The following is a 22,575-nucleotide window of genomic DNA, read 5'->3' as shown; positions in this document are numbered from 1 at the left end:
AGAACAGCACCCAAAAGGTCCTACTGGACCGAGGTGGAAGGCTGAGGCAAAACCCACTTCATGCTGTTTCTTGGAGGCAGGTGCAAAGCAAAGTGGCTTCCACTCCAGTGCAAACTGGGCAGAGTGGGACTGGATGTAGCAGAGTCCTCAAGGCAGACTCTTTGTGGCTCAGGGAGGATGAGGTGTGAGCAAATCACTCCTCACTAAAGCAAGAGAGGAATGAGAAACAGTGAGCAGCCTTTACCTGTTCCTCTGCTCCTTACAGCTGATGCTTTGGGGGTTTATAAGGAACCCCCTCCAGTTTCTGGCAGTGTCTGCAGAGTTCAGAGCTGTTCCTGGCAGTTTGACTGTGTTGGGTTAGAAGAGATTTGCAGGGCTGCCTTCAGGATGTATCATCTCTGCTCACTTGGGCTGATCAGTTGTAACCAGTGATTGGAAAAGCCTGGCCTGAGGTTGCCCAAAGTGCCCAGGTTACAGGTGGGACACAGAAGGGGCAGACTCTTTGTCCAGTCCTTGCCAAGGGCTCAGGCCCATGGCATCTCCATCACCAAACCTGAGGTTGTTGAGCTCTCCCCACATCTCAGGGCCTGGCCATGTCTTGGAATCACAGAATTGTTTGGGTTGGGACTGGCCTTTGAATCCAACCCAACCATTCCAATCCCAACTAAACCATGGTGCTCAGCACCACGTCTCTTCAGCTTTGAAACACCTCTGGGGATGGGGATTCAGCCACCTCCCTGGGCAGCCTGTGCCAGTGTCTGAGAACCCTTTCAGTGAAGTTTCTTCTAATGTCCAGCCTAAACCTCCCCTGGGGCAATTTGAGGCCATCTCCTCTTATCCTATCATTTGTTACTAGAGGGAAGAGACCAACCCCCACCTGGCTCCAGCCTCCTTTAGGGAGCTGTAGAGAGCCAGAAGGTCTCCCCTCAGCCTCCTCTTCTCCAGGCTGAACAGCCCCGTGGCAGTATGTGCCCCACACCTCTGCTCTGATGGAGCTGCTGTCAGCATCCTGCTTCCTGCTGAGCAGGCAGCACTCAAAGTGACCAGCTGCAGCTCACCAAAGCCCCAGGGTGAGCTGCCCTGCACTGGCAGCTGTGGTTTTACACCTTCCCAGCTCCTCACAGTCAGCCTGCAGACAGTTGACTGCTGCCACCATGAGAACATCAGAATGATTCTGTGATTCCATGAGCATGGAGCCCTGCTTACAGGCTTGTCCTCCTGGGGCTTTCAGAGATACTGCTTTCATGTAGGTTAGGCAGCGTGCAACAGGAGGCAGAGCTGCTGGCACTTGGGGAAGCCCCCATGGGTACCTGGGCACCGTGGCAAGGCTGCTGCCTCGCTCCTCTGCAAGTCTTTTCTCTAACCCCCTCCTCTCTAAACAAGTTGTGGGCTCATTGCTTGGCAATATCCTGGGCACCACCCCCTTGGTTTTTCACCTCCTTCAATCTGTACACAACTAACAACTTCCATCTGGAAGCAGACTCTTCACTTTAAGCCTCCTGGCAAAAGATTTGCTTTTCTTACTTACTTTTCCCAAATCCCTTCAAAGAAAGTCGAGGTCCCAGAGACTGCAGGTTGGAAACGAAGCGTTTGCCAGGGCAGGGTTTGCCAGACTGACAGAAAACAGAGTGCTGGGGGTTGGAAGGGACCTCTGGGGAATCACCCAGTCCAAGGGGCACCCACAGCAGCTTGCCCAGGATCACAAAGCCCAGGTGGGGTTGGAAGCTCTGCAGAGAAGGAGACTCCACAACCCCTCTGGGCAGCCTGCCGCAGGCCTCCAGCAGCCTCACAGCAAACAAGCTGCGGTGGAGCCTCCTGGCAGGTTGTCAGTGGGCTCCACTGTAAGGAGCGTGGCCTGACCAGCAGGGAGCTAAAGGACAGGTCCTCCAGGGGGTAGAGCTGGGTGCTCATCTCAGTGCCATCCACACCGGACAGACGCAGCAGGACCCCTCTTGGCTAGCCCGCTCGCCGCCTCCGCTCCTCCGGCCCCTCCGACGCTGTGGTTCACTTTTGCTTTCCCATTGCATTTCTGTCGCCTTTTGGGTTTTGTTTTTATTTTCCCCCCTTTCTTTTCCATTAAGAAAAAAAAAAAACCCACAACAAAACAAACAACCAACAACCCCCACAAAAGAGGAAAAGCACAAAAAGAGACAGCAACAAAAAGCTCTTCTCCTTTAATTTTATCTTCCTAAAACCAAATTTTCGTACGTTTTATTTTTAGCTTTTTTCCGTTACCATTTTTTCTTTTTTTTTTTTGTTGTTGTTGTTGTTGTTGTTTCCTTTTGGTGTTTTTTTTTTGGTTGTGTTTGGTTTGTGTTTTGGTTGTTTTTTTTTTTTACCTTTCCCATCTTTTGTTTGTGTTTTTTTTTTGTTTTGTTTTTGTTTTTGTTTTCCCCCCTTTTTTTTCTTTCCCTTTCCCCCCTCCTGAATTTTCCCCCCCCTCCTAGAACCGTCTGCCCCCCCTCAAGACGTAAAATGCGTCAGCACCAGATCCACTGCCATTCTGGTAAGTTGGCGGCCGCCTCCGGCTGAGAGCCAAAATGGCATCCTGGCTGGCTACAGCGTCCACTATCGAGCCCTGGACTCCGAGGACACGGAGCTCAAGGAGGTGAATGATATCCCCCCAAGCGCCAGTCAGCTCCTCCTGGAGTCCCTGGAGAAGTGGACCGAGTACCGCGTCACCGTGGTGGCTCACACGGAGGTGGGGCCGGGCCCGGAGAGCTCGCCGGTTATCGTCCGCACCGATGAGGATGGTAAGGGAGCCTCTGCTTCCTGCGGGGTTTGTCTCCCTCCCCCCATTCAGGCTGGGGGGCTGCCAAACAGGAAGGGACCCTGGGGGTGCTGATTGACAGCCAGCAAGGTGGCCAAGAAGGCCAGTGGCCTCCTGGCATGCACCGGGAATAGTGTGGCCAGCTGGAGCAGGGAAGTCATTGTGCCCTGCGCTCAGCACTGGTTGCAGTATCACAAAGGTTGGAAGAGACCTCGAGGATCATCGAGTCCAACCTCTCACCACAGACCTCATGACTAGACCATGGCACCAAGTGCCACATCCAGTCTCTTCTTGAACACCTCCAGGGATGGTGACTCCACCACCTCCCTGGGCAGCATGTTCCAATGACTAGTGACTCTCTCAGTGAAGAACTTTCTCCTCACCTCCAGCCTAAACTTCCCCTGATGCCACACCTTGAGTCCAGTTCTGGGCCCCTCAGTTTAAGAAGGATTTTGAGACGCTTGAATGTGTCCAGAGAAGGGCAGTGAGGCTGGGGAGGGGTCTGGAGCACAGCCCTGTGAGGAGAGGCTGAGGGAGCTGGGTGACAGGTTGGACTTGCTGATCTCTGAGGTCTTTTCTAGCCTTATTGATTCTATGATTCTCTGCTTCTTGCCCTGTACTCAGCACTCAGAAAGAGGAATTGGCCATTGGGATGTGCTGCCCAGGGAGGTGGGGGAGTCACCGTCCCTGGAGGTGCTCCAGAGGGGACTGGATGTGGCACTTGGTGCCATGGTTTAGTTAGTCATGGGGTGTTGGGTGACAGGTTGGACTTGATGATCTCTGAGGTTTTTTTCCAACCTTATTGATTCTGTGATTTCCCTCCCCCACCCTGATTTGGGGGTGTGGTGGGTTGAAGTTCCACCCCCCAAGATTAACTTTGCCAGCCCAGCCCAGCTGGAAGCAAATGGATGCTGCACAGCACCCCCCCTGAAGTTAAAGAAGTTCCTTCTCATGGTTAGATGGAAGTTCTTATGTTGATGGCTTGTGTGGGACAAAACCCAGCCCTGACTAGGACCTTTGCTGTGGGATGTGCAGCCCCCAGCTCCCCAGCCCTTCCAAGAGCAGGGCTCTGTAGGGTTGTCCTTCCCTGCTTTAGGGATGAGTCTCTGAGGTTGTCTTTTGAGCCTTGACTGCACCACAATTCTTGAAAAGCTGCTGCTGAGCAAGGAAGCAGCTGAGAGGCAGCAGAGAAATGAAATCAGAGGAGAGGAGATGACTGCTGCCAGGAACTGGTGTAAAATATTAAGAGTTCTTCCCACACATTCCTTGTTACTCACTCCTCTCAGGCCAAGTTTTGATTAGTGGTGGAAAGGAAGAATCTGTTAAAACCTGCAAAATCCCTTCAGTGAGGAGCAGTTTCCACTCCAGTTCAGAGGCAAACACAGGGAGCAACCAGCCCAGTTTCCTTGGTACTCCTACAATAAAGCAAACCCAAGGAAAAAGAGGAATGTGTGCATGGAGGGGGAGCACCCCGACAGGAAGGGTGAGGTAGGAGCTCAGTAACTAACAGAAGTCCCTTCCAAACTTCTCAGGCTTTCTTCCTCCATCCCAGATAAAAAGAATTGGAGAAACAGCAACTGGTTTGTCCCCAGTGTGGCTCCAGTTTCCCTGAACCTCAGCCCAAGTGGAGACAATCCCTTGCTCAGGCACTGTGGCTGGCTTGCAGATGAAGCTGGCATGCCCTGTGGTTTTGTTTCCTGAACTCCATCCCAGTCATCTCTTCCTTTCCTAGCCTGAGATGATGCAGTGGCAGGTGGCACCAACCCACCTCCCCTGCCTGAGAGACAAGGGAATCATAGAATCATGGAATGGTTTGGGTTGGAAGGGACCTCAGAGATCATCTACTCTAACCGAGGGCAGGGACACCTCTCATCTAGACTCAGCTGCTCAAGGCCTCATCCAGCCCAGACTCTCACCACCCTCACACTGACAAACTTCTTCCTAAGCTCCAGTCCAACCCTGCTCTCCCTTGGCTTCAAACCCCCCCCCTTGTCCTGTCTCTGGACACCCACATGAAAAGTCCCTCTGCAGCCCTCCTGTAGGATCCCTTCAGGTACTGGAAGGCAGCTTTAAGGGTGCCCCAGAGACTTCTCCAGGCTGAACACCCCCAGCTCCCTCAGCCCATCCTCATAGCAGATCCAGACCTTGGATCATCTTTGTAGCCCTCCTCTGGGTTTGCTCTGACACCTGTGTCCAAGGGCAAGCCATCCTCCACATCCTCTCCACCCCATGTCCCACAGCCAGGGCAGAGCTTTTCTGGCCCATTACAAATCAGCTTTGTCCTGAGGATGTGATCTGGAAGTACCTGGATGGCTGCACTATGAGGTGGAGCTGCTTCCATGCAGATCTGAGCCATGCAGATTAAAAGAGGCAGAGAGAGCAGGGACTGTTTGCATTGGATGATCTTAAAAGACCTTTTTCCAACCAAAGTGACTCTGTGGTCCTCTGATTGGATCCCCCAGAGCTGCTTCCCTGGGTCACTGAATAAATGCCATGGTAGATGATGGCATAGCTATGGGGGAAGTCTCCTCCTGCTTTCAGGGCTGGAGAGTGGATGTGGGGATGTGCCAGAGGTGAAGTGAGGATGTGCCAGAGGTGAAGTGAGGATATCCCAGGGGTGAAGTGAGGATATCCCAGGGGTGAAGTGAGGATATTCCAGAGGTGAAGTGAGGATATTCCAGAGGTGAAGTGAGGATGTCCCAGGGGTGAAGTGAGGATATCCCAGGGGTGAAGTGAGGATATTCCAGAGGTGAAGTGAGGATGTCCCAGGGGTGAAGTGAGGATATCCCAGGGGTGAAGTGAGGATGTGCCAGAGATGAAGTGCATCCCGTAGGTGAAGTGACAGGCTCCAGACAGACATCTGCAAGTGACTCTCCTGCCTTGCTTCCCTTCCTGGCAGTGCCCAGTGCCCCTCCTCGGAAGGTGGAGGTGGAGGTGCTGAACTCAACTGCAATCCAGGTGTTCTGGCGCTCCCCAGTCCAGAGCCGCCAGCACGGCCAGATCCGCGGCTACCAGGTCCACTATGTGCGCATGGAGAACGGGGAGGCCAGGGGGCTGCCCCAGATCAAGGATATCATGCTGGCTGATGCCCAGGTAAGCACTTGCCTGCTGCTCCAGGCTCCTCTGGTGGAAGGCCTGAGTTGGGGGTGGGTGCTCTGGCCGCCTTTGCTCGTCCCAGGCAGCCTGACTCTGGGGCAGGTGGCTGAATGGCTCTGTGATGAGGTCTGTGTTGTCTCTCTGCAGCTCAGCTGCACTCATAGCTAGTGTGGAAGAGTCTGAACTGCTGCCCCAGCACTCAACTAAACCCCATCCACCCTCCCTGTGCCTGGGAAGTCTTTTATGACAGGCAAAAAAAGGCCACAGTGGAATCTACTAATTTCTCCCACTCTACTTCTTCCTTCATGCTGGCCTGGTAACTTCTGACCTTGTGTGGCTGCTTGCTCAGGGACTCCTTCCTCATGCTGTGTCTCTGTCTTTCCCTTCTTTCCCCTCCTGTATTCTCATGTGCAAAACCTCTCTTGTTCTCTGCCCAGTGGGAAACAGATGACACTGCTGAATACGTAAGTAAAACCAGTAGAAGTCCTCCCGTCCTGGTTCTGTCCCTTCCTGTTGTGCTGTGATGTTTTCCTTTTCTGTGATACCTTTTGCAGTGCCAGTGTGCCTGTTTTAAAGCTCAGTCTTGGTGTCCCCATGCATCGTCCCCACCCTCCTCACTCTGCTCTGCCACCCCTCTGTGATCATCTCCTTCGTCAGCACGCAGCGATGCTGCAGGGTTTTCCCCTCGGCTCTGGAGGATCCAGGAGGCTGCTGCTGCTCCTTCATGGGGAAACAGATGGGACCTTGAATTTAGGACTACCTTGAACATACACTTAAAGATGGGCTGGTCTGCAGGCACCTCTGGCAAAGCATGGTTAGGCTGAGCCATAGAATTGTTTGGGTTGGAAAAGGCCTCTAAGGTCCTTGACTCCAGCCGTGAACCCAGCGCCACCATGGCCACTGAACCATGGCCACACAGTTCATGAACACCTCCAGGGATGGGGACTCCACCACCTCCCAGCCTGTTCCAATCCCTGACCACTCTTGCAGCAAAGAAATTGTTCCTAATACCCAACCTAAATCTCCCTTGCTGCAACTTGAGGCCATCTTAATGAAACTCAGTGGCTGCTGTGGGAGCAGAACAGGTTTCTTTCTAGACAACAGACCTGTCTCTGTAGCTGATGGCTTCCAAACCTGGTGATGCAAACCCTGCTGTTTGGAAGTTCTGCCATTCCACACCCTGCTCAGCTCTGGGGACAACAGAGGGAATTTCAGGACCAACAAATCTCCCCATCTGCTTACCCTGAGATACAATATTGAGAGCAGCAAGGGGCAGTGGGAGGTGATGGGAGAGGGATGGCAGAGAACATGGACAGCATCCACATCTCCCTCCTTCCCAGGGCCTTGGAGAAAACCCTGCTGCATGTGCACTCATCCTGTTTGATAGAGCATGGGGCTCCCTTCTACAGCACAGCCCTTGGAAGGGCTGAATGCTTCCTGGGGAAGGGAAGGGCTGAATGCTTCCTGGGGAAGGGTTGTTCTTGAGGCCAGGCTTGTAACAAAAGCTCTTGGGATGCAGGTGTGTTGTGAGGCTGATAGAGGATGGAAGGAGGGAGCTGTTGGGGATGGGGCAGAAAGCTTTAGAGCACAGAGAAAGTGTTGTTGTGTGCTTTATGTTGAAGCAATCCCTTTAATGCTATGAAGGCATTAAAGAACATCTCTGAGGAGAGAAGGGAGGAGGGGGAATGGGGAAAAAGGAAATTGTCATCTCCCTAAAACCACTGAGACCTCCTCTGAGGCTGCAGAGTGAAGAGGAACACTTTGAAGAGCACAAACAGCATTTTGATGGCTGAAGTGGTTTGTGTTGAGATAGGGCCTGTGTGAGAGGTGGATGTGGAAGGGAAGGTGTTGAAGCAGAGCCCTGCAGAGCCCTGCTGTGCTTACAGGGGCTGGGAGCAGCCAGGCTGTGCCTGCCTCTGGCTCAGGGAATGTGGCTCTCATCCTCCTGCCAGCTGCCCTAGAGTGTCCCCTGGTTTCAGGTTCAGTGACTGTTCCTGCATGCTAGAGAAGAGCTGAGCCTCCTGGAGGAGGAGAGGTGTCCCTGTGTGTGTGTCCCTGGACACTGACATGATTTCCCTTTGGGATCTCACGAACAGGAGATGATCATTGCTGGGCTCCAGCCTGAGACTTCCTATTCCATCACCGTAGCAGCCTACACCATGAAGGGAGATGGTGCTCGCAGCAAACCCAAAGTGGTCACCACAAAGGGTGCAGGTAAGAGTCCCCTCCTGAGCCCTCAGCTTTCACCACTTTCCTAAAGCCAAGAAGCTCTTTCTCCAGACTCAGCTTCTGTCATCCCACTCCCTCTATGAAGGACAGACCCACAACAAATGCCCTGCTGCCCTGGGGGCAAAATCTCTTCTAGTGAAGCAGGAGAGTGTGGCCAGCAGGTCCAGGGAGGTTCCCCTCCCCTCCTCCCTCTGCCCTGGTGAGAGTGCACCTGAACTATGGTGTCCAGTTCTGGGCTCGCCAGTTCAGGAGAGACAGGGAACTGCTGGAGAGCATCCAGCAGAGGCTCCCAAGCTGCTGAGGGGCCTGGAGCAGCTCTGGGAGGAGCAAAGGCTGAGGGCCCTGTGCAGCTTTGATGGTTGGTGCACAGAGATTCCCTGAGGAGCAGGAGAGCCAGAGGTCATGGTGTTGACTTGTAAAGATTGCAAAGCAGCAGCATTTCCCCCTTGCCAAGGCTCTCTCCCCTGGTCATTTTTCTCTTTTGGAGCCTTTCTCCCAGCCTCCCTCCCTCATCACTCCCTTCTGTCACCCTCCCTCATCTCTCCCCATTAGGATCTGCAGTGCAGGTGATCAGTCACAGAGGGATGTTGTCTCCAGCACAGCAGCTATTACCCCCCCCAAAAAACCCCTCCCCACCTCAGTCTCCCCCACCTTGAAATAGCTATTTTTGAAAGAGGGGGGGAAAAAACCCCAACCTCTTTCCAGTGGCTGGGTAACATTCTTATCTCCCTTGCAGTGTTGAGTCAACACACCTTCTGAGAGGAGAGATTTCTTTCTTTATCATTGAGGGCTAGGGGCTGAATTTAAACACAGTCACACATCCAATTTTCTCCTTTCCTCTCCAAACCAATTGCAAAATAAAACACTTCCCTCCCCCCCTCCCCCTTCCCTCCATGCTTTCTTCTCAACCTTTCTTCTCAACAACATTTGTTGTGCAAATGTAATATTTTCAAGCTCAGCTGATTATGGTAACATTGGTGATAAAAACTGGAGGCATAAAGGTAATGGCATTGCTGTGCTCTTTAATGGCTTTCAGAGGCATTTCCAAGGGAGGCTCTCCCAGCGCTGCTCCCCAGATGTTCTCTGACAGTTTGAAGTGAATAAAGCATTTGTTTCCCAGGCAAGCCCACATCCCCCTGCTCACAGTCACAGCATCCCAGCATGGGGAGGGTTGGAAAGGGCCTCTAGAGATCATCCAGTCCAACCCCACCTGCTAAAGCAGGGCACCCACAGCAGCTTGCCCAGGAGCACAGTGCCCAGGGCGGGTTGGAGGCTCTGCAGAGCTCCACAACCTCTCTGGGCAGCCTGCTGCAGGGCTCCAGCACTCTCACACCACAGAAGTTTCTCCTTAAGTTCAAATGAAACCTCCTGGGTTCCAGTTTGTACCTGTTGCTCCTTTCCTATCTCTGAGGAACCACTGAGCAGGGTCTGGCCCCATCCTCTTGCCCCCTCACCGAGGTCCTTTAGCTCTTGCTGAGCATTGCTCAGCTCCCCTCTGGGGCTGCTCTTCTCCAGGCTCTCAGCCCCAGGGCTCTCAGCCTTTGCTCCTCCCAGAGCTGCTTCAGGCCCCTCAGCATCTTTGTGGCCTCTGCTGGACTCTCTCCAGCAGTTCCCTGGCTCTCTTGAACTGAGGTGCCCAGAGCTGGACACAATACTTCAGGTGGAGCCTCACCAGGGCTCAGAGTGGGACTTGAACCTTCCTCAACCTGCTTCATCAACTGTTTAGATGTCAGGCAAAGTGGTTTCTCCAGTTTGACTCTGCAGAAGGATCCTTGCCAGCTGACTCCTTCCATCAGCTGCTCTGCAGCTCTCCAGCCTGCTGACCCTCGGCCGGGCTCCTGCTGCGCGCGTGGGCTGGGCCCTCTCCTAACTCCATTCCTAGGAGAAACAGCAAGGCAGGGAGAAGGAAATGAGCTCTCTAATAGTGGAGTTGAGTGCAAATGATGCGTGAGCTGCTGGAATTAATGCTCTGCTTTCCCCAGCTTCAGGAACCTCCAGGCATGCTCATGTCATTTAACTGTGGCTGTGGGCTTGCTTAGCAGTCAGGCGGTGCCAGGGCTCATTAGACAGAGGCACAGCTCCTGCAATATCCCCCCAAAAGTGGAGGGGTTAAGGAGGGAGCTAACTGAAAGCACTCCAACACTCAGCTGTCTTTCCCCTTCCTCCAGAGGAGAGAAACTGCAGAGAGTAAGCAGCAACTCCCTGCCCTCTGCCTCGCACAGATTTTGGGCTGTTTCCACTTCTTTCTGTACCCAACTGGGTGATCAGATGCCTGCCAGACTTGCTTAGCTGGCCTCCTGCCTGCTGCTCGGGACCTGGGGCTGCCCAGACTTCCCTTCCCATCCTTCATTACTTTACCCTCAGCTGCTCTGGACTTCCCAGCCTGAGCCAATCTGTTCGTCTCTTTCTGCTTGAGTTGTGCTGAGTAATGGAGAGAGAGGGGATGGGAGCTGGGAGACTTCAGCCTTCATTCTTCCCTGCTCTGGGAATCTGTCTGCTGGAGTGACCAAGACAGGAGTCAGGACTGCAGAGTTTGTTCTCCCCAGCTGTGGCAGGCTGCAGCCCTTTCCCTCCTGAGGAAAGGGAAGAAAATAAACGCAGGGATGTGTCAGCACCTCACAGCTGACACATTGGCAGCGCCTCTCATTTCCTGAACCTGGCAGACAACATCCACCTGCACCACGGGTGGGTGGCAGCAGCTGGGTGTACAGGAGGGTAACTGAAGTGCACTGAGTCACAGAGCAGAGAAATGTTTTGGTTGGAAAAGGCCTCTAAGATGATTGAGTCCAACCATCAACCCAACACCACCATGGCCACTAAACCATGGCCCCAGGTGCCATGGCCACACCTTTCTTGAACCCCTACAGGGATGGGGACTCCACCACCTGCCTGGGCAGCCTGTGCCAGTCCCTGACTGCTCTTGCAGCAAAGAAATTTTTCCTCATCTCCAACCTAACCCTCCCCTGGTGCAGCTGGAGGCTGTTTCCTCTTGTCCTATCCCTTATCACTAGGGAGAAGAGACCAACCCCCACCTCACTGCAGCCTCTTTCCAGGTAGTCAGGCTGCCCAGGGAGGCTGTGGGTGTCCCCTCCCTGGAGGTGTTCACGGCCAGGTTGGATGAGGCTGGTGGGAGGTGTCCCTGTCCATGGCAAGGGGGTTGGAACTGGACAACCTTTAAGGTCCCTTCCAACCCAAACCATTCTATGAGGCAAGCAGGTCTCCCCTCAGCCTCCTCTTCTCTGGTCTACTTGAGCTGAGCTGGAACCTGCTCACTGCTCTGAGGAACCTGTGGCAGCAGCTGCAGCTCTCCTGCGGGTTTGACTGAAGCTGTCTCTCCTCTCTCCCAGTCCCAGGGAAGCCCATCCTGTCCGTGCACCAGACAGAGGAGAACACTCTGCTGGTGAAATGGGAGCCTCCCCTGGATGCAGAAGGCCAGGTGCTGGGCTACAGGCTGCAGTTTGGCCGCAAGGACGTGGAGCCCTTGGCCACCTTGGAGTTCCCTGCCACGGAGGATAAGTACACAGCCGGCAGCATCCACAAGGGCGCCACGTACGTGTTCCGGCTGGCCGTCAAGAGCCGGGCCGGCTTCGGGGAGGAAGCTGTGCAGGAACTCACCACCCCTGAAGACATCCCCAGGGGCTACCCCCAGATCCTGGAGGCGAGCAACATCACTTCCATGTCGGTGCAGTTCGGCTGGCTGCCCCCCGTGCTGGCCGAGCGGAACGGAGCCATCGTCAAGTACACCGTGGCCTACCGGGAGGCCGGGTCCCCTGGCAGCCCCCTGGAGAGAGACCTGCCCCCCTCCCCAGAGAACTCCTACACCCTCAACGGCCTCAAACCCAACACTGCCTACGATGTTAAAATCCGTGCCCACACCAGTAAAGGCCCCGGGCCCTACAGCCCAACCGTCCAGTATCGGACGTTCCAGCTGGACCAAGGTAGGACTCACCGGTTCCTCCTCCCTCTCTCTCTCTCCTTGTAACCGGGGCTGGTGCCGGGAGGCAGAGAGCTGGAGAGGCCAAGCCAGGCCCAGCCAGGCTCGTGAGTAAATGCAGAGCGCTCTGGCGTCACGCTCAGTCCCTCAGCTCCCCTCTGCCTTGGGCCAGGTAAGTTCCTTTTACCGCTTTCTACTTCAGTTAAGTCCGGACACCCTGCTTTCTCTGGCCCCTGAGGTGGGGGGCCAGGCGCTCGACAGGTGGGCAGAGTTTTCTTCAGCTTTTGCAAACAGCCAAAAGAGAACAGAAAACAAACAAAAATCTTATCAAAACAAAGCAATTGAGAAAAAAAACACAACCAAAACAAAAACCAAGCAACCAAAGCAGACCTCCAAAGGTGACCTGGGATGGGGTTTCCTCACCTGAGCATGCTCAGAAAGCCAGCACCTCGTTCCTGCAGCAGCCACCCAGATCCATAAAGTGTGTGGGGCAAAGCCACCCCAGCCTTCCTCACCCCTGCCTGGGGTTAGGCTTGCAGACAGGGAGCAGTGGGAGATGGACCTTGGCAATACTCAAGCAAAGTGTGGAGGAGGGAGCGAGCCCTTGTTCTGCAGCAGCAGCCAGACCCGGCCTGGCAGGCCCTGTTCCCACTGCCTGACACTCTCTCCCTTCTCTTTCTTACTCTTCCTTCCCTCTGCCGCCTTTTCTTCTCCTTTCTCCTTTTCCTCCTCACTTTTCTCTCAGCAGTTTTACCCAAAAACTTCAAGGTGAAGATGGTGACCAAGACTTCTGTCCTTCTGAGCTGGGAGTTTCCTGAGAATTACAACTCCCCCACCCCATACAAGGCAAGTGGAATGGAGGAGCTGGAGCTGTGTTTCTTCCCTGTTGCCTGGGGGTCTTCTCTGTTGTTTGACTAAGGGGTTGTCAGAGGCAGGAATTCTGGATGCCAGGGTGTCAGGGAGTGATAGGACTGGGGGGAATGGAGCAAAACTAGAAATGAGGAGATTCAGATTGGAGGTTAGGAAGAAGTTCTTCCCCATGAGGGTGGTGAGAGACTGGCACAGGTTGCCAGTGGTAGGGCTGACAGTCAGGGCTGTTGGGTTGCACTCCCCACCTCTGTCCCCAGATCTTTTCCTCCCTAGGCAAGTTAGCTCCATTTTCCCCTTCCCAGGTGAAATTTGCTCTTCCAGAGAAGTTTCAAAGCTTTGGTCTGCATCTGCTTTGTGCTTGGGGACCCTGTGATGAGCACCAGGGACAGAGAGCTCCTCGCTCAGATGGCTCCTTGCTGGCTCCAGCTCCGGCAGAGCAGGACGGAGCCTTGGCAGAGCCGAGCGCCCCATGTCCTCTGCAGACCAAAGCAATGAAGGGGGAGGAAGGAGTTTGGTGGCTTTGAGGAGCCTCAGCTGTGGCCATGGTGCCAGCTGTGCTGCCTCCTGCCCCGCTGCAGATCCAGTACAACGGGCTGAACGTGGACGTGGACGGCCGCACCACCAAGAAGCTCATCACCAACCTGAGGCCTCGCACCTTCTACAACTTCGTCCTCATGAACAGAGGCAACAGCATGGGAGGCTTGCAGCAGAACGTGGCAGCCTGGACTGCAGCTGATATGTTGCCCAGGAAGCCAGAGGTCACCCACAAGCCTGATGCTGATGGCAACGTGGTGGTGATTCTGCCGGACGTGAAGAGCCCTGTGGCTGTCCAGTAGGTGTCTGCGGGGGCTGCAGGCGTGGGGTGCTCAGGTTCCCTTGGGAGGGTCAGCCCTGATGGCTGGAGGCCATGCTACAAACCTGCAAGGGGCTGTTCCCTGCATTTTTTAGCCTTCTGGAGCCACTTCCCAGAGCTGGAAGTGGATGCTAAGGGCATGCAAAGGGTAGACAAGGAGAATTGTCATGTGGGGCTGCCACTGAATCCAGACTCGTTCCAGGAGCAGCAGGAGCAGCTGTGCTAAGTTCAGAATGCACTGGGGGGGCAGTGGGGCTGCTTGGGCCTCCCACAGCAGAGTGAGCACCCTCTGCTTCTGTGCCTTGAGGAAGGAGATGAATTCCTTCTGTTTCTTCTCATCATTCCCAACTTTCAGGGCTTACTACATTGTGGTGGTGCCTCTAAGGAAGTCCCGGGGAGGACAGTTCCTCAACCCCTTGGGCAGCCCTGAGGAGATGGACCTGGAGGAGGTGAGTGTGGGTGGAACTGAAGCCAGCTGCAGGGAGGCAGCAAACAGCTGTCCTGGGTGGGATGGTGAAGTGAGAGCCCAGCAAGGGGGGGCTTGGGGTAGCCCTGAGGAGATGGACCTGGAGGAGGGAGTTGAGTGTGGGTGGAACTGAAGCCAGCTGCTGGGAGGCAGCAGACAGCTGTCCTGGGTGGGATGGTGAAGCGAGAACCCAGCAAGGGTGGGCTTGGGGCACCTGTGCTCCACACTGAGCAGCTAAGGTGTGACCAGTGTGAGTGGAGCTCTCCTTGGTGGCGCTGAGGGCGCCAGGGCTCAGTGCTGCTTTGCTCCCTGCAGCTGGTGCAGGACATCGCCCGGCTGCGGCGCCGCAGCCTGCGCCACTCGCGGCAGCTGGACTTCCCCAAGCCCTACATCGCCGCCCGCTTCCGCTCCCTGCCCTCACACTTCATCCTGGGGGACATGAAGCACTACGACAACTTCGAGAACAGAGCCCTGGAGCCAGGCCAGAAATATGTCCTCTTCATCCTGGCAGTGCTGCAGGAGCCCGAGGCCGTGAGTGCTGCCTGCTTTCTCTTGCCCCCTCCAGCTCGTTCCCCTCTGTCCCTGCCACACACCAGGAGGAGGCAGATCCCTCCCTGCCGCCCCCCTGGCATTCTCCACAACTCTCCCACACCAGATGCCAGAGTTTGAGGGTTTGGGGGTTGTTTTTTTAGGAAAGACCTTCCTGGCCAGCTGCTGAGCTTCTGCATGTGGCTGTTGGAGCTGTTGGTGCTTCTGTCTGCATGCAGGAAATGTGCACCCAGCTCAGGAGTCCACAGCACAGCACTGCTGGAGGGGCAGCCAGAGGAGGCCACAGCAGTGCTGGCAGGGCTGGAACCTCTCTGCTGAGAGGCCAGGCTGAGACAGTTGGGGTTGTGCAGCCTGGAGGAGAGAAGGCTCCATGGAGACCTTCTGGTGGCCTTGCAGTGCTTAAAGAGGCTTATAAGGAAGATGGGGACAGACTTTTGAGCAGGGCCTCTTGTGACAGGACAAGGGGAGGTGGTTTGAAACTGGAAGAGAGAGATTCAGATTGGGGAGAAGGAAGACATTTTTTACACAGAGGGTGGTGGAACAATGTCCCAGAGGGGTGGGAGCTGCCCCTTCCCTGGAACCAGTCCTGGGCAGGTCATGTGGGGCTCTGAGCAACCTGCTCTGGGTGCAGATGTCCCTGCTGACTGCAGGGGGGTTGGACTGGATGAGCTTTACAGGTCCCTTCAACACAAGGCATGCTGTGATAGTGCCTTTCCAAGCAGACAGGCTGTGACTCAAGCATTTGTGCACTGCTGCTGCTGCTTTTTGCTGGTCTTCCTAGTCAGCACTTGCTGAGGGCCATGGTTTAGCAGCAGCCTTGGCAGAGTTAGAGGATGGTTGGACTCAATGATCCTAAAGGTGTTCTCCAGCCATGGTTCTGTGACATGCTCCAGATGAGTGTCTGGGATGGGGAGTCCTGAACTCTCTGCTCAGGATAGAGGTCCTTGGGTCAAAGCCCTTTACAAGGAGTCATCCTTGCAGAGGTTGTCCTCTTATTCCTCAGGGCACTGCCCCTGGACACCCTGCTTGGAGAGCAGCAACCCGCTGCTTGGCCAAGCAGAGAGGGGAGCAGTTTCCAGTGGAAACCTCCCTGTGTCCCCCAGCCCTTCAGCACCTCTGCTGCTTCCAGAGGGGCTGTGTTTGGCTTGCTGAAAAACAACTGCTTCAATATTTACCTGCCTCCTCCCTCCTGCACAAGGGGGAGCAGACTAATACCTTGTGGTTTGAAATCCCCCTGTGGAATTGTAGCAGGGAGCTCTTGGAAATGAAGGGTTGGCAGAAGGTTGTTTTTATTTATTTATTTGTTGTGTTCCCCCCCAGTAACTCCTGAGCTGGGTGGTGGCTATGAAGGGATTAGGGCTGACACACTGCTGAGTGCTTCCTCAATCAGATTACTGCAGCTGGGGGTAGTTTCTGCTTCAGAACAAGGTACTGCACCCTCACACACCACAGCCTGCAGCCCTGGCAGCTCCCAGCACTGCAGGCTTGCTGAGAGCTGATGGAGGTCAAAGACCCCCAACCCACATCTCCTGTGCCCAGGGGGCCAAGAAGGTCAATGGCATCCTGGCCTGCACCAGGAACAGTGAGGGTTGGGTTCTTCCAGTCACCAGACCCAGACTGTTTGCAAGTGTTAATTCTTGTTTCAATCCCTTCCCTCTTTCTCTGTAATCCCCTCTGACTCTCAAAAGCCAGATGGTTACATGAGAGCTTGGAAAAAGTGGTTGTGTGTTTGTGGCAGTGGGGAGGCCTCAGGGATGTGGTGGAGCAGAGGCAGAGATCTCTACAAGCATCCTCCTGGTTACCAGCTTGGGTGAGCCCTGGGCACAAAGCAGTCTGCAGCTTCACAGCATCCCAGCATGGTCAGGGTTGGAAGGGACCTCTGGGGATCACCCAGCCCAACCCTGCTGCTCCAGCAGGGCAGCCACAGCAGCTTGCCCAGGAGCACAATGGCCAGGGGAGGTTGGAACCTCTCCACAGGAGACTCCACAACCCCTCTGGGCAGCCTGCTCCAGGAAGTTCCTTCTCCTGTTCAGATGGAACCTCCTGGCTTCCAGTTTGTGCCCACTGCCCCTTGTGCTGTCCTTGGGCACCTGGCCCCAGCCTCTTGCCCTCCACAGCTCCTTTAGCTCTTGCTGAGCATTGCTCAGCTCCCCTCTGGGGCTGCTCTTCTCCAGTCTTTCAGTGGTCTGTCTTGCCTGGAGCACTGGAGGAGGGTGGTGGCTCTCATTCAGCTGCTGCCAGAGCAGTTCTGTTGCAGGCTGCAGAGGGCATTTTCCCTGCTGTGTGGTTTGTGCCTCCTGCCCAGCGATTGCTCTCCTGGAATTCTCTTTGCTTGCCCTTGGTTTTCAGTCCCTGTTCCAGCTCTGATCTGTGCCCCACCACCTTTCATGTCTTGCAGACTTTTGCTGCTAGTCCTTTCTCTGACCCCATCCAGCTGGACAACCCTGATCCACAGCCCATCATAGATGGGGAGGAAGGGCTGATCTGGGTCATCGGGCCCGTCCTGGCCGTGGTCTTCATCATCTGCATCGTCATTGCCATTCTGCTCTACAAAAAGTAAGAGATGCTTCCTGCCCAGACCTCTGACCCATTCTGCATGGCCCCAGCTGCAGCCCCTAAAGGGGTTTTCCTCCTTGGTCCTGCAGCTGTCAGCTGAAAGCACATCCCTCCACCAGCACCAGGGAGAGGAGCCCTGGAAGGGTCTGAGAGGCACAGGAGAGACAGCAGTGGGTGGTGGGGACTCATTGCCTCAGAGTCTGCCCCTGGCACTCAGTGAAGCTGTGCTTGTCTCACAGACAGCCCCTGCTGGCAGGGGTGCCATGAGTTTGTCAGGTCTCTTGCCTTTCTCCTCCAGAATCACTGCTCACAGCCTCCCCTTTCTGTGTTCCATGTGTGCACAGCTGGGGGCATGCAGGGAGAGCACCTTTGCTGCTCTGGGTCAGCAGAGACCTCTCTTGTTCTCAGACTGGCTTTCAGCTGGAGCTGGGAGAGGAGAGCAGGGCTGGAATGTGAGCCTGCAGGAGAGGGGAGGGAGCAACCCCTGGAAATCTCTCCCTTTGCCTTGGCTTTCTGAGCAGCTGGTGGTGTGTGGATGAGGATGGGAGGCCTCTGAGCACACTGTGCAGTGGAAGAGGACAGGAGAGGGAGCAGATGCTGAGCAAAACAGGCCAGGAGGAGGGGCAGGATGGCAGCTGTGGCCAGGGACGTTGAGTACCCAGGCTGGAGGGAGCTCTCAGCCCTGCTGCAGCCTTGCCCTGCACAGGTGCCTCTGCTCAGGCTCTGGATGTGCCTCCTGCATCCCAGCCAGGTGAGGCTGCTGGAAACACCCAGCAGTGCTCAGCTGCTCCTTGTTGGTGTCCATTAGCCCTGATAAGTAATCCTTGCTGGTCCCACCTGCCACTGTGGTAGCAGGCTTAGAGCTGAGCAAAAGCTTCTCCCTTTCCTCTGCAAGTCCTTTCTAACCTGAACATTTGTCTTGTCTTCTCTCCACTGCTTTCCTGGACAGCAAACCAGACAGGTAAGAGCATCAGATTTGCCATTTCCTTAGGTTCTTTCTTGAGGAAGAGCTTCTTCAGTTTAGGGGTGACAGAGCACTGGAGCAGGCTGCCCAGGGAGGTGGTGGAGTCACCATCCCTGGAGGTGTTTAGGAAGAGCCTGGAGGAGGCCCTTGGTGCCATGGTTTAGTTGATTAGATGGTGTTGGGTGATAGGTTGGACTCAATGGTCTCAAAGATGATGGAGACATTCAGAGCTGGTCTGGGCCTGTTCCTCTGTGCCCTTCCTCAGGTGGACCTGCCCTGGCAGGGGGGTTGGACTTGGTCTCCAGAGGTCCCTTCCAAGCCCTACCCTTGTGTGATTGTTGCTGTGTGTTAGGCAGTGTTTGCTGCCTGTGGTGGTGGGGCTCTGTTGTTCCTATCATTAGGTCTGTCCTAACAGCAGCCCTGTGTCAGACAAGCTCAGGACCATCTCTGAAGCAGGGCACACAAAAAGCAAAGCAATTCAGCTGCCTCCTGCTTGTCCAGCCCGGGATGGAATGGTCCTTCCTCGAGCTGAGCAGCAGTGACAGTAAATGGCTCATAAAATGTTGGGTTAATGGAGCAGAGAAACACTCATTTGTGTGGCAGTCAGGGGTGAGAGAAGGTTTTCTCCATGTCTGGCTGCTCCACACAGGCTGTCCCTGAGCCACTGGCATCCTGGCAGCAGAACCTCACCAGCTGAGCTGGCCTCACCCTCTTGCAGGAGCTGTTCTTACCCCACCAGCCAAGGGACTTCTAACAGCCTGATTATGGCTGCAAAACTGAGACTTCTTCCCAGCCATTTCCAAGGCTGGGAGAGCTTTCCCTGGAAGTTACTGATGGCTTTTGCCAGCCAACCATTCACAGCAGTTGCAGAACTGCAGCAAAAATACACTGCTCCCAGACTGCAGCGCGGTGCCCTTCCAAAGTGCTGCCCCATGCAGGGCTGGCAGGGCTCCTGCCACTGCTTCCACCTATCAATGCCATTAAGAGGCAGCTAAAAGTGGGCTGGATCACCCCCTCTCTGCCCAAGCAATTGCCATGATTGCTGCAGGCTTATTATTGGAGGCTTCTGAGCCAGCCAAGCAGGGGAAGTGAGGAGCTCTGTGGAGGCCTCTGAGCAAGCCAAGAGGGGAAGGCAGCAGCTCTGTGGAGGCTTCTGAGAAAGCCAAGCAGGAGGAGGCAGCAGCTCTGTGGAGGCTTCTGAGCAAGCCAAGAGGGGAAGGCAGCAGCTCTGTGGAGGCTTCTGAGCAAGCCAAGCAGGAGGAGGCAGCAGCTCTGTGGAGGCCTCTGAGCAAGCCAAGCAGGAGGAGGCAGCAGCTCTGTGGAGGCTTCTGAGCAAGCCAAGCAGGGGAAGGCAGCAGCTCTGTGGAGGCCTCTGAGCAAGCCAAGCAGGAGGAGGCAGCAGCTCTGTGGAGGCCTCTGAGCAAGCCAAGCAGGAGGAGGCAGCAGCTCTGTGGAGGCCTCTGAGCAAGCCAAGCAGGAGGAGGCAGCAGCTCTACAGCTGCCTTGCTGTAAGGCCTGGGACAGTGTTTGCAAGCCACAGGTTGTAGGTGCAGGTTCTCTGCCCACTGCAGAAGTTCTGCTCCCACAGCTTGTCACTGTTCCCTTGCCAGAGGTCATCACAACTTCAGATCAGCACTGGGCTCTGCTCCCAAGTCCTTTTCAAGGAGAAGGAGCCAGGTCAGCAGAGACTTTTCAAGTACCTCAGCTAACCTAACCCATTTGGAGCAAAATCTATTAGGAAGCACTTAGATGTGCAGCTCAGCTGGCAGGTTGGAGTGGGGCTTCAGCTTCTGGCAAGGAGGTGAGACAGATCTCAGCAGGCACAGCTGTGATGGGAGAGGCTCTGTCTGCTCTGCTTTCTGAACCCAGAGTTTTAGGGCTGTGCATAAAACTGCTGCTCTGCCTTCTGTCTGCAGCAAGGCACAGAGGGCTCCTGAAGCAGGCAGCAGAGCAGTGTCAGTGCTTCACATCCAAGGTCATGGCCAGGAGGCTCTGTGCTTTCCCAAATGATTGTCCTGGCTCTGGTTCTTTCAGGCTGAAAATGCTTTGGCCAGAGTTGGAATGTTTCAGGCTGCAGAGGTCTGCAGAGTTCAGTGGAGGTTTGTGTGAGCAGGGAGGCTGAGGTGGGAGTCCACAGCACCTGGGCTGCTCCTTGCTGCCTGTCCATACTGCTGTGAGAAGGGAGGAATCTTGCAGAGCTGTCTGGATGCTGCTGAGGGGCTGCTGGGCCACTGTAAATCTATCACATACAGCAGTGACAAAACCTCAGCCCTGGTGCAGCTCAGCCCTGCCCTGGTGCAGCTCAGCCCTGCCCTGGTGCAGCTCAGCCCTGCCCTGGTGCAGCTCAGCCCTTCCCCAATGTATTTTCTTTACATCTTTGGTTGCTCCCTGACCTTGGTGGGAGCTGAGGCCTGAGCAGGACCTGAGAAGACTGGAAGGTTCCTAAGCTAAGCTGCTTTGTTTTTCTGTTGTTTTTCCCCCTTCATTGTTTTTGTTAAAGCAAAAGGAAGGATTCAGAGCCAAGGACAAAATGCCTGCTGAACAATGCTGAGATCACCCCTCACCACCCCAAGGACCCTGTGGAAATGAGGAGAATCAACTTCCAGACCCCAGGTAACCGGCTGCTGACCAGCCTCTCTTCCTGGGAAGGCAGGAATGGAGCAACTGCCCTTCCCTTAGCCCCCTCCTGCCTGCATGGAGTCTGCCCTGCTGCCTTGAGACCCAGAGCTAACCCAGGATGCAGCCCAGGAGCAGCCAGCCCTGTCTGTGCCAAGGGAGGCTGCTGGCAGAAACCTTTGCTGGGAAACCTCAGGGACCTTGTGCAGGCTCTAGCAAGGCAGGGTGAAGGGCTTCCCTGGATTCCCAGTGCAACTGCTGCATCCTGGGCTAAGGACACAGCTGCAGCACCGCGGCAGCGCCAAGCTTGCCAGCCCCCCCAGGCCGCTGGGCAGGCTCGGCACTGCCGCAGGCTCGCACCGGGAGATCCCCAGGGGCGATGGAGATGAAGCCTGGCAGGTTGCCCAGCGTGCAGGAGTGCTCCAAGCGCATCTGCAGCTGGTGCTTGCTGCAGCCACGCCAGGATGCTCCGGTTAGGAGCCAGCCCTGCCCCGTGCGGCATCTCCCCGCTCGGCGCAGGCGGCAGCGCCGCAAGCAGCGAGCCTGGAGCCCTTCGCTGCCGGGCAGAGAGGCTCAGTTGCACCTCCTCCTTGCACAGCCACGTGCCCCATCCACATGCATGTCCAGGCTGCCTGCATGGTACCTCAGCCACCCCCCAGCAGCCAGGGGCACGTCCTCACCCCCACAGACACTGGGCGATGCTGAGCGGTGACTGCTTCACACCTCTGCCTCTGAGCTCCTGGTGCCTGAGGAGTCGGAAGGGAATTTACTGTGCTTTTGTTTGGTGGTGTTTTTGGGGGGTGGGAGGGCAGGGGGGGGCTGGCTGTTGTTTTCAGTTTGTTTGTGGTTTTTTTGCTGGTTTGTGCTTGTTTAGTAATGTTTCTGCAGCTCCTGTTTCCCCTTCTCGTCCCAGTCCTGTCCTTAGCGTTGTCTGAGTTCTCTTAGGGCGAGCTTGGCAAGGCAGTGGCTGCCCAAAGGAGAGGGAATTTGGGGGGGGGAGCACCAAGGAAGCACTGAGCTGAGTTAGGAACAACCTGTTGGTATCAGCCCAAGCTTAGGTAGCTTGAGGGTTGGAAGGGGGTTCAATGCAGGGCCTGGAAGCAGAGCAGATCAGCAGGTCCCTAAATCAGCTCTGAGTGGTACTCTTGCAGGAGAGTCTGAAGGTGTTTGAGACCTTTTGAGTGCCCCCAGCTGCAGCTCAGCAGCAGTTTGCATTTGTCTGGACTCAGTGTTACACCAAGAGGATGCAAACAGCAGCTCCCTTTGGGAGAGTTCAGCTTGGCTCCAGCTGGTGATGGGAGAGCCTGGGGAAGGAGCTGCTCCTCCCCTAAGTCAGACCTGTGCTGAAATCAAAATGAAGATGGAAGGTTGTGGCTGCTGAGCAGCAGCTGAAGTGCTGCTTCTGTGTTTCCCTTGCTGGGTATTTCTCCCTGGCCCCACAGGAGAGCAGAGTCAGCTCAAGGGCAGTTCTGAGCTTCAGGTGATAGATGAAGGGAGGCTGTCGTCCCCTGACCCTGCTGGTGTGGTCATGCTGGACCTCTGAATTGCTGCTCCAAGAGGCTTGTAAAAGACAGCTGAGAGATGCAACCTGAGCAGGAGAGGTCTGCAGCTCTGAAATGCCTGCCAGGCTTTGCTGTCATCCTGGCTTTAGGAGTTCATCAAGCCAGAGTTT

The 22,575-nt window shown here is 55.3% G+C and overlaps 1 protein-coding gene across 21 annotated transcripts in view; it reads left to right on the top strand.

The window, feature by feature from the left end:
* The window catches only part of PTPRS (protein tyrosine phosphatase receptor type S), a 171,214-nt gene that overhangs the window by 128,507 nt on the left and 20,132 nt on the right, over positions 1-22,575 (top strand). For 9 of the 21 annotated variants that reach the window (XM_054174815.1, XM_054174820.1, XM_054174824.1 and 6 more), the window contains 12 exons: positions 2,448-2,753; positions 5,670-5,863; positions 6,304-6,330; positions 7,963-8,080; positions 11,443-12,033; positions 12,778-12,875; positions 13,478-13,731; positions 14,108-14,201; positions 14,534-14,749; positions 17,166-17,323; positions 18,273-18,284; positions 20,788-20,900. In XM_054174815.1, the coding sequence (XP_054030790.1) occupies positions 2,448-2,753; positions 5,670-5,863; positions 6,304-6,330; positions 7,963-8,080; positions 11,443-12,033; positions 12,778-12,875; positions 13,478-13,731; positions 14,108-14,201; positions 14,534-14,749; positions 17,166-17,323; positions 18,273-18,284; positions 20,788-20,900 (2,181 nt within the window). The remainder of the gene's footprint in view (positions 1-2,447; positions 2,754-5,669; positions 5,864-6,303; positions 6,331-7,962; positions 8,081-11,442; positions 12,034-12,777; positions 12,876-13,477; positions 13,732-14,107; positions 14,202-14,533; positions 14,750-17,165; positions 17,324-18,272; positions 18,285-20,787; positions 20,901-22,575) is intronic. The other 12 variants (XM_054174833.1, XM_054174831.1, XM_054174832.1 and 9 more) reach the window with 5 other exon arrangements.

Source organism: Dryobates pubescens, chromosome 31 (assembly GCF_014839835.1).
Source record: "Dryobates pubescens isolate bDryPub1 chromosome 31, bDryPub1.pri, whole genome shotgun sequence".
Classification (NCBI taxonomy): domain Eukaryota; kingdom Metazoa; phylum Chordata; class Aves; order Piciformes; family Picidae; genus Dryobates; species Dryobates pubescens.
This window is presented reverse-complemented; position numbering and strand designations above follow the sequence as displayed.